This window comes from Empidonax traillii, unplaced genomic scaffold (genome assembly GCF_003031625.1).
Source record: "Empidonax traillii isolate 1590-97213 ecotype Southwest subspecies unplaced genomic scaffold, ASM303162v1 scaffold122:size1458747, whole genome shotgun sequence".
NCBI classification, from domain to species: Eukaryota; Metazoa; Chordata; class Aves; order Passeriformes; family Tyrannidae; genus Empidonax; species Empidonax traillii.
The window spans coordinates 11,170-25,014 of NW_020955315.1; the positions used below are offsets into that span (position 1 = coordinate 11,170).

Genomic DNA, 13,845 nt, shown 5'->3' on the forward strand with positions numbered 1-13,845 from the left:
CGCGATTTTCTAGTGTTCTGCTTGGAGACATAGCAGCTTTAGCAAATTGAAAAATTATCTGTGAATTCTGTTAAGATCTTTTTTTTTAGTTTTATGTACATTTCTCCCAAGGCAGTGGGTGGAGAACAGCAGCAATGCCTGTGCATACTTGTTGCACGCTTGTGAGAGCAACACAACAAATCTGCTCTCAGGAACGCAAGGAGAAATCTGCTGCTAATTGGACATGGGAACTGAATTTTGGTGCACGTTTTAAATACAAGCCACTAATAATCAAAGTCAAACATTGCATCCTCCGTACCGCTATGCCTGGGGCTTGGTCATAGTGAGACACACCTACCAAAGAGAACCGTCTTTGGATTCTGACCGGTATCACAGAATCACAAAATATGCTGAGTCAGAAGAGACCCATAAGGATCATCGAGTCCAACTTCAGGTCCTGCACAGGACCATCCCCAAGAGTCACACCATGTGCCCGAGAGTATCAGCCAAGCACCTCTTGAACTCTGTCAGGCTTGGTGCTGTGACCACTTCCCTGGGGAGCCTGTTCTAGTGCCCAACTACCCTCTGGGTGAAGAACCTTTTCCTAATATCCAACCTAAATCTCCTGCGACACAACTTCAGGCCATTCCCTCGGGTCCTGTCCCTGGTCACCACAGACAAGAGATCAGTATTGCTGCTTTGTGATGCTAGACTGCAGTGTGGCCCATGAGCCACTGTGCACACACAAGCTCTTAATGCATTTTACACCATGTAACTTACAAAAAGGGTCATTCCACATGGCTGTTCTTCTCCTTCCCTCAATAAATCTGCAAAAACAGTGTTCTAAGGATTTGCTGCTTGATCTTAGACTTCAGATGCAATCCTTGAACTGAAACACGTACTGATGTATTCAAAGCACAGCAGTGGCATAAATTTGACTCTTTCTTGCTACTTAATATAGACTACAGATCCTCTGCAAGTCAGCTGCTTGTGCTACCCTCAAGCAAGTTGCCAACATTCAACTGGTTAAGGGCCTTTGTCCCAAAATGAGCATTTGCTTTCTGATCTAGTGGTTTGATTAAAATAGCACTGCCAAGTTGCTGGTGGGATGCATCTAAATGACTGACTAAATTCACACTTTAGGCACTTTACTCCTCCTACACTCATAAGAAATGTTAATGATGGAATAATTTTATGGTTCACTGGAAAGAGTAGTTGCTTTTGCTGCTGTGATTGATCTACACTGTCAGGCTAAAATCTTAGTTTTGCCTCGCCTGCCTATACCACACTGATAATCAGAAGATGATGGTGTGTATTTTAAAGAAGTAGTAGGCAGCCCTGTGTTTTAGAAGAGGGAGATAATATTTTTCATCGCTCTGGATTATTTATTCCTTAATTCATTCTCACTGCTCCTCCTGCATTGCCAGGACATGTGACCTCAAAGGGGCATGTAACCAGGCCCAGCATCTGTCCCGGTGTGGAACAGCAACTGGCAGTATTCTGCCTTGAAATTTAACACTTATATATGCCTTTTCTTTGCCACATGTATAAGGGAAAATGATTTCTGCTCTTTAAGAAGGGAAATAAAACTGCTTGGCTAGAGCTACCTGTGTTTCTTGTCCTAGCCAAGTTTAATTTAGTATAGTTCTTCCCGTCTGTCTCGTGAATGTTCCAATTTGCCACCATTTGCATTTCCTTGACATTTAATGAAGGTCTGTTACACATTATTTGACACTTCATTTTTCGGTTACGGCAACATCTTTAACAGTTTTGTTGAAGAAGAAAGGCGTTTTGACAACTCGACAGCTGCATAAGGGATCAGAAAAAAAAAAAGTCTTGGGTTTGACCATCAGAAAACAGACTAGTGAGCACTTTAGAATCACGTATAGATGACTTGAGGTGAGTTCCTTCTGTCAGTTCTTAGCAGTAGTGGTCAGCAGGTGACGCACTGTGCCACTTTGCTCCTTGTGCTAATTTCCTCTGGAGCAATCCAATCCATATTGCCCTGGCAAGAATTGCTCACTTCTCCCTTAGATGCACTTCTCACCTTTGGGCCAAAAGGCAGTATATGGAGCCAATTTGTAAAAATTTGGTGGTTTGGAATAACAGTTTCTGTTCCAGGAGTTTCGGAAAACTATTGGTAATTTTTTTTTTTTTTTTTTTTGCTGGTGATCCGAGCACCACATAGCAGAACAGCAGTACAAGCCTCTGATTTTGTAAAAGATCCGAAAGTTCCGTTAGAAACATTTATAAAAATACAGACTGTAGAAAGGAATTTGGCTGTACAATGTGTACAGCTCTCAAGTTCATCCCAGAGTGGCTTTTTACCGTGCTACCATTTGAAAATGAAAGAAATGCATCCATTTTTCTTTAGTCCAGGAAGATACTGCTCCATCCCAACACACGTGTGTATAAAGGCTGTGGGCCTCAGTTATGACATGGAAATGGGCAAGAAAAGACCCACACTACCATCAGATAGGATTTGCAGTTTCAGCCCCCACGCTGAAAAGGAGAGGTGTGCTTATCGATGCATTGCAGTTGCCATCTGCTCTGAGCCAGAGTCCATTCTTGCAGCAGCCAGGTAGTTCACTTAAGAGTCTCGCTTGCCTTGCTGCAAGAAGAAATTCTCCATGGTCATGCTGAGGCTTCAATGTAGTCACTTTTTGGTGCTGCCACCCTCAAGTACTCTGGGTTTTCTGCTGCAGGAACTTTCAAGAGACCGTTAGGTTTGGTTTCCTTCGGTAAGAAGTCCTGCTGGTAGTCAGGATTGTCCAGATTTATTTGGTGGTTGCCCGCCTGGATCCAATAAGGAGAACTCTCAAAGACGGTCTTTGCCAGTGGAGACTGGTTGGTGTTGAGATACTCGGGGTTGTCCACAGCTGTGCTGTGTGAATTCTGGTAGCTGGAGTCCGTGGGGACCTTTGAGTTTGCTGTGAGAGAGAAGTTGTTGTAGATTGGATTCTGGACTGCAGAGGCAGATGTTTTCTTGGGCACCAACTGGTTTACATACTCTGGAATAAAAAGAAAATAAAATTCAGAAGGAATGAAAATGGGAGACGTAAAACTAATGCAGCCACTTGTGTCACTTGACATGTAGGTTCAACCCAGCTGCCACTTGCTCTTCGCTCACGGCACGTCACTGAACTTCCCCAAGTGGAAAAGAGCCAAAGGCAGGAACTGCCATTCCGTGGCACCAAACGCACCAAATGCTCTGCCCTGAGGTTCACCTTCAAGAATTTTGTTTGCAAACCAGCAGAAAGATGGCTTGGACCACGAGACAGTGAGACAGCTACTGCTGATTTTAGTGACGTGTGGGTGGCTATGTCCCAGATAGTGTTCTGAAGTGGCGCTCTGGGAGCTTAGCTGCCAGAAGCTGTTTCTCTACAAAAAAATGTTTGGAGATGAGAAAAACGACTAGAAAATACAGGACTGGCAGTAACAGAGACTCCACATTTCACTTCAATGCCATTCCTCGCAGGGCCTTTCACCCTTTTTAGCTATGGCATATTCTTGGAACGGTTAGTTGGGATTTTTTAAGGACACAAAGCATCATGACTGTGTAACCCAGCCCCAGCCCCCTCAGTGCTTGCTGGCTTGCTCCCTGATCGCCTACGCTGTAAGTCTATGTGAAACCAGAAACTGCATTCTGTGGATCAACTTCTGAAAGCAATGGAACTGCCATAAAACTCTTTATATTCTTGAAATGATTTAAGGGATGAAACCCATTTTGTAAAGGATATTTTCTCAAACAGAAAGCTTTAAACATATAACCACACATGCAAACTCCCTGGCTAGATGGCACATACAGCAAACATGAGGAACCTGGCTCGTGAGGGAACTGAAATGAGAAATGGGCAGAAGTGGCCAGATAAAGTCCAAGAAAAGGATATGTGTGTGCTTTTCCACTCTTGTTTACTGAGCAAAGAAAGGTGGCAAGCATTTGAATTGCTTGCTATAAAAAAAAAGAAGGGCAATGACTATACTTACAACCAAAAGGCTTGTGAATGAGTGGCCATGAGATGGAAACACAGGAGAGGCACTCACCTGGGGCTGGCAGGAAGCTGTCATCTATGCTGTCCTCCAAGAAAGCGCCTGTTGGGTCTGAGCTATACCTCTGGACAAAACTGTCTTCCCGCACAGGGTGCCCCTGCTAGGATGAAGTAGAGGAAAACAATAGTAAAGGAACTGTTTTGTAGAAGTTGATCCACACAGGAGGAGTTACTCCTTTTTTAAAGGTCGTTCCACTTACCCCATTCCTGTCAATGCAGGTTGTAGCAGAGTTGTTGCTAGTAGCGCTCTTAAAAGACAGAGAAAGAAAATACAGACATTGTGAGAAGCAGTTCACTCTTAAAAATGGCTTATTATGTTTCCACAGTGGAAAAGTTTCATACCAATGAACTCAGGAGGGGAGTGCGGGATGTCGAAGGGCTGTTGAAAAAGCCCTGGTGTGGCACAAGATACTCATCCGCATCCACTATATCTTCCATGTCCTCCTCCTCCATCAGGGTGCGATAAAACTTGGAGTCTGTAGGGCTGGGCAGGTGCATCCTATCATCTCCCTGCGAAAACAGTCAGTATGGGAGAGGACTTACAGACTCCTTTCAAGTGCTTGTTATCCCCTTCTCTGTGAGACAAAGGAATTTAGCGAGAGGCCCCAGAAGCAAAATCTGGATCTCTGCGTTTAACCAAATTTACCCAGAGTTTAGGGGAACTTGGGTCTGCAATCTCTGTCCACGCTGCTGTAAAACAGATACATTTTGAAGAGGATCAAACTTCTGCTTTCCTCTCATGACTGCCGTATGGACTGTTGCTGGTCCTAGACTGGGACCAGTACTAAGAAAACAGTGACCAGTCTTGGCCACTTGTTTGTGGTTCTAGCTGATGTGTTAACAATAAATCTGGCCCTAAGTTATCAGTATTATATGTTTTCATATGCATTACTAATAAGTTTGGGCGTCATAATAAATGCCCATCAGATATCTTCCCACCACTGTGGTTAGTACCTGTATAACGAGATAGCGTGGAGGGTCACGAGCCATTTTTGAGAATTCAGCTATCAGTTCACGAAACTTGGGACGGCTGTCTGCGTCGATCATCCAACCTGGAGGGAAAGCAATGCACAAATAAAGTTGTTCAGGTGATCAAACACAGAGTTTAAAATAAAATGGAACAGCAAAAAGAGCAGAGTCACGTGTGGAACAAAGAAAGAAGCCACTCTTAATGGACCACCATGAAAGGTTCATTCACCAGCCACTGGCGTGTATTTCAGCATTTAAAATGCAGGTCTTGGCAGTTTTGGGAAGAACAGAAGAGTTAAGAAAACCCCATGTTGGAAAAGTTGCAGGCTGAGCCTATCCCCTCTCCTGCTGGCGTATCTCCATGTGGGCAGCAAGCCCCACCTGAGGGATAATCCAAATTAAGTCTGCTTTGAAAATGCTCTTGAAGGAGTGGAGGCAAAAAAACATCAGTGGGTTCCTGCAGAAGTACCATGATTTGACCATCTGACAGTCCCTGCACTGCTTCATGGAGTCCTGGGAAGCCTACAGCAGAAGCCTCCGTCTGTACCAGATGTCTTCTAAAATTCAAAACATCCTCACTGAGGACCTTTTTAAATTAACTGTATCTAAGCTGTATTTAATTAGTAAACAGACTTCAACAAAAACCAAGACCTATAGTTTAGTGTGGATCAATGGTAGAAGAAATTTCAAATACAGATACTGCTGGGTTGACATGTGATATTAGTTAGGAAACCCACATTTTCTGTCATCAACTTGCAGATAAGCTGATCTGGAGACTCTTGTGTTTAAAATTGAAAATAACAAAAGTCAAGCTTAGCGTGTCTAGAGGAACTCGGAAGAAACACCTTACCCATAGCAATGGAGAAACAAAGTGCTAACATGACATCTGAAATTTGCATTAGACAAAATCTCCTAATTTTCAGTGACTTTTTACCACGTTAGAAATATATCCCCTGATAATTCAAGAAGAAATGCTCCTTGCTTTCAGACAGAGTAGAGCATCTGGAAGTTTGCTGTTCTTGCAGGAGTAGCATCTACTGTTTCTCACTTTGAGTTGCCTATATTTAAATGCTGTTTCTTAAATTAAAAAAATAGTAATCATTGTGCAGTAACTTCGAACATTTCAGTTTATACTTTCTGCCTACAAAGCAAGTGACTGGGATTCCTGTATTCCTTTAAATAAAATGGCACAGCTTCAACAGGGTCTGCGCTGTAGCCTGCAAACACAGGGTGATCAGAGCAGTGAAAGACGTGCAACTGAGCCTTGTGCAAGAAGGAAGGCTCAAGCCCCAGGTCCTCACACTCCTGCATTTCAATTCAGTGCAATAGTATGAAAGTGGATGGGGCGACTCTATTGGTTGTGTTTTAAAAGCAACAGGCACCCGTAAAAATTCCTCCTTTCTACGTCCGGACTAGCCCTAAGGAAAGGCAGTGGGATGAGGTGTCAGTAGGGTTCAGAAACTCTCTGAGGAGGAGTTTCTAGGACACTGTTTTGGGGTCTGGGCACCTCCCAGGCTGCACACATCTGCATCCATTTCTTGCTTGCCCTGTTGAGCACGGGATCAGGCTCGCCTTGTGTGGTGCCTTTCCCAACACAGTGACATGTGGATGCTCCAAGGTTCCCAAAAAGTGCTGCACTGTGGAGTGTTCATGGTAGCGTGGCTCCGATTTCAGGAACAGCTGTATGTTGCTCCAGTGAGAAGGTCTTAAATGCCACCTAGTGGGCTGCTTATCAGCATCCTCACAGCAGAGAGCAGGGATGCAGCGGTTATAGCCCAGAAACGTGTGGAAAGCCAGGTAATAATCTGACATTTTAGCAGGTGACATAGATGGAAAGGCGGTTAGAAGCCCTTTGACGTGCCCTTAAGTGGCCAAAAAATGCTTCAGAGACCCTCTGCTCTTGAGCTGCTTTGCTGCAACAGCTGCAAGTCAAAACGGGGCCATCCAAAAATGAGGAAAAAATGCAAGAGGAACTCTAGAGCCTTATGTGTACCTGCCATCGTGATCTGCCTGTGCTCCTGGCATTCTTTTAGTAAAAGGACATAATCCACATATGTGGTTGCAGAAGGAGGCATATGACTGAGCTAAGGGTGAGCCTGGAGGAGAAGGCAATGTTCATTTTATTTTCTAGACATACAAAAACAGAGTATCAGGTAAAGTGCTTGGTGTTATGCTAATTTATACGGCCTGACCGTATCAGTTTAAAATAATTGACAATATCAGTCAGTGGTGTGAATGGTAAAGAAACCATTAGCTGGTTGAATTAGCGACTCATGAAACCATAACCCATGCTCCTAAGCAAAGCTCAAGGTGCGGGAACACACTCTGGTGTCACCACTCTTTTCACACAACCCTACTTCTGTGCCATTACCAGGAACACAGCATATACAAACGCAACCTAACAAAGGCAACTGTGTTACTTATTCAACTCAGATGAGCACCCACAACCCAAAATGTGAACTCACATTTGACCATGATCATGTACACGTCGATGGTGCAGATTGGGGGCTGGGGCAAACGCTCGCCCTTCTCCAGGACAGAGGAGATCTCGCTGGCAGGGATCCCATCATATGGCTTGGACCCAAATGTCATCAGCTCCCAAACCGTCACACCTGCAGAGTGGGAAGAGAAGACCATGACAGCGACTTTGCCAGGAGCTGGGCTGCTTGGCATCGGTGAAGAGAGGTGGCAAGCAGAGAGGGTTCTCCTGGATGCACTATGTTGTCAGAACCCCAACCACAGAAAACGTTTTCTGCCATGATTTTAAAGAGAGACTAATGTAATAGGCTTGAAATCATCCTGCTTTCCTTTAAGGATTTGCTTCCCCTGCCTCCTTTTTTTTTTTTTTTCTTTTTTTAATCTCAGCTAATATCTTAGTGTTGAACATTCCACAAGCTTCCCAGCCCCACAGAAAGGAAATAAAGGTTACTGATTCCAACCAAGCAAGTGGCTTTTAAAAATGGAAGTTGTCTTTTTGTTTGAAAACAATCTCTTTGGAGATGAGCAAAAGCAGTTTGTGAAAGATGTGCAAACAGCTGCCTCAGCGTCATTTGCTGACATACCATGGACTCTTGTGATGTAGCTGTTGTGATTGTCTAGTAGCTTAGGATACAAAACAAGATTTTGGATGCCAAGATACATAAATGGAATAAGAGGACCAGAGGCTGTATTTTTTTGAAAAGGACACAGGATCTGACCATCTGCATTAAATATTTTCCAGGAATATAAGAGCTCATGGGGGGAAAATTTTGCAATGGATTGCTTTGAAAAGTTTCCTTTTTTTCATGGTAGCTTATGAATTACACCAAACACAAAATAAATTCTCTAAGGAGGTTATCATTTTGCTTCCCTTTTAGCATTGTCCTCTCAACACCAGGACAGCACAAGGTTTTTAGCCCACAGCTGAGTTACGCTGTTAGACACTGATTGAAAGTGTTGCCAGTGTTTTTAAGTCCTCCTTCTAGTTACGTGGCTTTATTATCAGGTCCATTACATTTCACATAAAGCTGCTGAGAAGAAAACCATCAGCAGAACTTCAGCAAATGCACCAGAGTCTCTTACCTGCAGCCCCTTTCAGGAGAGGGCTCATTTCCTGAAAACATATTCCGCAAAACATCTTACACCTCACTAACGTGCAGTTTCATGGGAATTTTACTTTGTTGGGTAGGTGATTTCAGCCCAGTGTTTACATATTTATCTCTTGTTCTTCTCACAATAGAATGCAAAAAGGCCAGTGTAGAGTCACTAGCAAGTCCTGCAATTTTCCAGCCCATCTGCAATAACTGTAGCTGCTTTTAAACTCACCATAACTCCAGACATCACTTTGATGAGTGTAAATCCGGTGTAAAATTGACTCCAAGGCCATCCATTTAATCGGAACCTAGAAAAATTCACCAAGAATCCTTAAGAGACTGACCCAAAATTTACCAGTGATATTTACCACCAGGTGGTGTGCAAATCAAGGAAGGAAAAAAAAGAACCACCAACCAACACAATTATCTGAGCGTTAGAGCAGGCAACTTTTCAGTCCTTTTTTTATTATTTTCATATATTATGATGAACCTGGGAATTTGTGGAGTATTAGGCATATGAGAAATATCTCTTACAAAATAGTTTTACAACATTTTGAGCAGTCAAATAACTACTTGTTAAATCTTCTATCATAACAGGACACAAATCCAATCTTAGGCTACATGACAAAGAATGATCTACACCCATATGGTTTCTATTTATGGCTGCTGCAATATTTGCAAGCAGTTTCTCTTTAATTTCTCAGCAGGACACATTCCCTCCATCAGCACGTAGTACAACACGAAGGCGTGTTGAACCAAGTCTGACAGGTCTTTCTTCTGCTATAAATATACAACATTCCCTTTCTCTTTATAAACTGCACAGTCTTATTGGTCTTGGCTACACTGATGAATTCAGCCATTTTTTTTTTTTTTTCTTAAATAATCTTGCTTTTTCCCAGGCATTCTGAGTGGGAAATTTCAAAAGCATTCGCTGCTCTGCTACCTCCGCTCCCACTGCAGCCCCTCTGGCCTGACGCTGCCTCGGCTGATTTCAGAGGACTTGCCCAGGCTTCAAAGGCAGCATGCTGAGATGGCAGCTGAGTGCTGTGAAAAACACACTCCCTGTTTTTTCCCCCTTTGCTTAAGGTTTGTGTGGAAGCACAAGCCGCAGCGAATGCGCGGCGGTTCATTCTCTGACGTGCTTTACCTTGCCTCCCTCGGCGTGATACTCCTTCTCGTCGGCACCGAGCAGCTTGGCCAGCCCAAAGTCCGTGATTTTCACGTGTTGAGGAGTCTTAACAAGGACATTCCTGGCAGCGAGGTCACGGTGCACCAGGCGACGTTCCTCCAAATAGTTCATTCCCTACAATACGACACACTGTTGGTAGGCATCGCGCTCTTTGAGCCTGGACACACACATAAGCCACCAAACTTCAGCTGCTCTCTGGTAACTATGCACACCACTGTAAACACATGGCAACACATCCCACCTCCGGAAAAAAGGCTGGCTATTTCCATTTACATGATGTTTACTGCAGGGTGAGGATGTGTGCTCGTACAGTTACATGGAGGAATAACTGTTACCCTCCAGGAATCTTCTTGTCACTCCATGCACTGGTGGAGTGATGAAGGAAAAATAGACAGTAGTGGGTATAGTATACACTAGCAGGGGATGTGGTTCTTTTGGGATTTATCTCAAGAAATATGGAATCAGGATGGAACTTACAAATGAGGACACAAACTCTTCTTTCAGCTGAATTTGTGCAACCCCAGTGACTCCAGGAAAGCACAGTATAGAGTTTAACTACCACTTTCCATATATATGCACCCCAAACCTACAGAGAGTATTTAGACAATCATTCAAAGCTGCTGAAACTGAGTCTTATTACAGTGTACTTTGCCTTCTCCCTGCTAACAATGCCCACCACGCAGGTGAAAAATTAAAAATTTAAAAAAAAAAAAAAAATCATCATTTTATGTCTGAACTCAGAGTTACATCCATTTACAAGTCCTCCCTGAAAACAGTGAGTTCTTACAGTTTCACTGCCTCCCGTGATCAGCCTGGTTTTGTCATAGCATATGTGCTTTTTTGGTACAACTGCCTCTGTAGGAAGAATGTGACTAATTGTGCCGGTTCGACTCCGAAAGCATAAACTTAACAGCTGACTATAGAGATTATTCCCCTTTCCCTCAACAGCAGTCTCTTGGTGCATGGAATCAAAGAGTTCATGATTTCCAAGTTTCCTGCAATATCTTTTCCAAAACCCACAATTACTCCCAGTCCATAGTTTCTGCTGGCAGTAGCCTACACGCTTATGATTTTAGGAAGAGAATTAATAAAGCATTACTTTTAACCTACAAAGTTAACACCAAAGTGACCATGTTGATGTGATGGCAGAGGACTGGAGGGAATAATTGCCTTCCAGCCTCCACCAGCTTCCTAAACCCACTGCTAACCCGGACCACCATCGAATCCTCCACCCAAGTCCCTGAGCAGAACTTCACCCGTGCACTGCTGATGCTGCCAAAACAAACCACCCAAACAAACTGGCCCAGTGCCACTATGTGGAGTGCACTGATTTACACAAATAGATCTTTAGCAAGCAGAGCTCTTGATATAAAAACTCTTGAGCTCCTGACAGAAAACAGGCTATCTTAAAAAACATAATAATCCCGTAATCTAGCCCCAGTAGGACAAAAAATTTCCTGCTAAAAATGAGTTGCTGCAAAGACTAATAAGACTCAGAGCTGCTGAAAAGCAGAGTATCAGTTTCACACTAAGCTGTTTAAGACACTGATGGCTGAAAGGCTTGTGCACAGGCATAACCTTACACTGAAGATGTTGAACTGCTCGTCTAGAAAGTTCAGAAGATCTTTAACTGTGTGCAGGCCTGGGGTTTAAACCATTTTTTCATCATTAGGCATGAGACTTATGTGTTCAAAGAGTTCCTTCACAGTGTTTCTGCACATGGAGAGTCTATGCTCTGTCATAACAGCTTGTCAGAAAGAGAGGACTCCATACCTCAGTGAAAAATAATGTTTGTAGAAGACGCAAAGAAAACTTATTTCAAAGCTGTGAAAACAGAAACAAAAATAAACTTCCCAGGGAACTTGCCTCCTGCTGGTTAGTTACCAGACATACACTTGTGGCAATTTTTTTTCCCCCCTCTAAAGTACATTTTTAAAGAGTCAGAGAATGTCCAAAAATCTGGCACGGCTTTATCAGAGAACTAACACCAGACACATTGGTGGGAAAAAGCCGTATGCGTGATTTACGAGTGCTTTGAGGAGAACTTCAGTGTTGAGCAGCACAAAGGAGTATTCTGAAGGTCGGGCATCGCTGGAGAGGGTAGATGTTGCTATGGGCAAATGTCGAACTGACATGAAAAAAAATCAAACAGAAGCTAACAATTGTGAATGGCAACCTTTCGGGCAAGCCATACCCCAAGGATCCATTTGGGGACTGATTTTGCCACCTTAAAGTTTAATAATGAGAATGTGGCCTCCAGCTAAGCCTCCAAAGGGCCTGAAACCAGGACAGGGCAGTAATTGATTTTCAACAAGAGAGCAAAAGAGTCAGAAAAAGGCAGCTCTCATCCCAGATGGACAAATAAGTTAAAATTCACTTGTTGCAGAATACAATGTAAAAAAGCACACACACACACTGAAATGAAGAATGTGCTCAGTAGACTTCTGGTGGATAAATTTCTGAGCTCTTCAGCATGTTTCCTGAAAGCAAACCATGGCTGGGCAAGCCTGGGATGTATACAAGGTCTCAAGGGACCGATAAGGTTTTAAGTGTGTGGTTAGCCTGCAGACCAGCATTCCTGAAATAAGCAGAGTTAGAGTAGCCAGACTTTGTGGACACTGGCATCTCATATGACTGATCTTCAACAAATTGCAGTTATTTTTTTGCTCCGTTCTTCCATGCCTGCAAATGGCTAACCACCATTGAAATACAGCATTACTGCTGCTAAGAGCTAAAGGCTCAGCCTCCTTTGCTGCTCTTTGGCAAACAGTCCCAGGTGTGATAATAAGTACTTCGTGGCCATTGCAGTTAGATTACAGACACCAACTCAGTGCCTATAAATCACAGAACAGCTCTGGGATGCCTGAGTGTCTCCCAGTCACAGCCAGCCTGTACAAGAATGGAGCTGGTATTCAATAATCAGCAGTTTTGACCCCAGGCCTCAGAGATTTCACCCTGAAATTCTACAAGGGGCACTGAAAAGGTGTGTTCAACAACATCATTGTCCTCTGACACAGCCCAAAGAAACTCACTGAGGGAAGCAGCATTTTGCTATGGAAATTGCCAAATTCTATTCCCTTCCCTGCCCCTGTGTTGCATCAGAGTAGGATCACAGTATTATTTCAATATCAGGTGTTTGGTTTGGGCATAAATGTTTTGGTGATAGTATTATGCTCTCTAGGAGCATTCTGAAGAACTGCTAAAGTTTGCTCATCAGCACAAAAGAGGTAAATTGTTCAAGACCAAGTAACCGCTTACTGTCATGTAGAAGATACCTGGGACCCAGGTGGTGAAACAGAAAGATTTACAGAGACAGGTAAGTGCATAAATACATGGCACGCTGTCAGATCTCCGGGTTTTAGCTGATCTGGAGGCGGTGCTGGTCCACTCACCTTTGCAATCTGCACACACCAGTTGAGAAGGTACTGGGAGCCAATGTTGTCCTTGTGCTCTCGGATGTAATCAAGGAGGCAGCCATAAGGCATCAGCTGTGTGATGAGCTGAACAGTAGACGTGAGGCAGATTCCCAACAAGCGGCACACATGAGGGTTGTCAACACTAGCCATCACATAAGCTTCCTGAGAATAAAGGAAAAAAAGCAACGTGAAACACTCTCTCCGGCACGACACAAGCATTTGGAGGCAGTTCAAAATAATTTGGTCATTCAAGAGGTTGCTAAAATACTACATGCAAACTCTGTGCCTCACATCACATATAAAATACATGTATTTCCCACTCTGTGGACCAAATAGTTTCCCTTGAGTGGAACGTTCAGATTTTTAACACTGAATCATCACTGAGATGCCGCAGAAGAGTCAGTCTCCCACTACTGGTACACTAAGCAAAAACTGAACATGAATCCTGGGGGTATTAAAACTCACTGGCCTAGGAAGAATTACTAAATTGAACATCAGTTGGAAGCTGATGGGATTTCACCATTTGGAGCACCTAATTGCAAGGGCAACACATTTTGTGAACTTTTGTCCAACGGCGTTTTTTCCCCTACAGACCTTTTCACAAAACTGACTGGAAATCAGTATTTGTGAGACTTCTGCTCCTCTGTCAAGGTTGGTGCTAACTCAGAAAG

General features: G+C 43.5%; 1 protein-coding gene across 2 annotated transcripts in view; it reads right to left on the reverse strand.

The window, feature by feature from the left end:
* Positions 1–562: 562 nt before the first annotated feature.
* Positions 563–13,845, reverse strand: part of EGFR (epidermal growth factor receptor) — a 150,697-nt gene continuing 137,414 nt past the window's right edge. The window contains exons 20-28 of one of the 2 annotated variants that reach the window (XM_027883267.1): positions 13,151–13,336; positions 9,717–9,872; positions 8,802–8,877; positions 7,463–7,609; positions 4,983–5,080; positions 4,371–4,538; positions 4,229–4,276; positions 4,024–4,126; positions 563–2,990 (exon numbers count right to left, since the gene is read on the reverse strand). In XM_027883267.1, the coding sequence (XP_027739068.1) occupies positions 2,614–2,990; positions 4,024–4,126; positions 4,229–4,276; positions 4,371–4,538; positions 4,983–5,080; positions 7,463–7,609; positions 8,802–8,877; positions 9,717–9,872; positions 13,151–13,336 (1,359 nt within the window). In that variant the 3' untranslated portion in view covers positions 563–2,613. Of the gene's footprint in view, positions 2,991–4,023; positions 4,130–4,228; positions 4,277–4,370; positions 4,539–4,982; positions 5,081–7,462; positions 7,610–8,801; positions 8,878–9,716; positions 9,873–13,150; positions 13,337–13,845 lie in introns of both variants that reach the window. The other variant, XM_027883266.1, reaches the window with a different exon arrangement.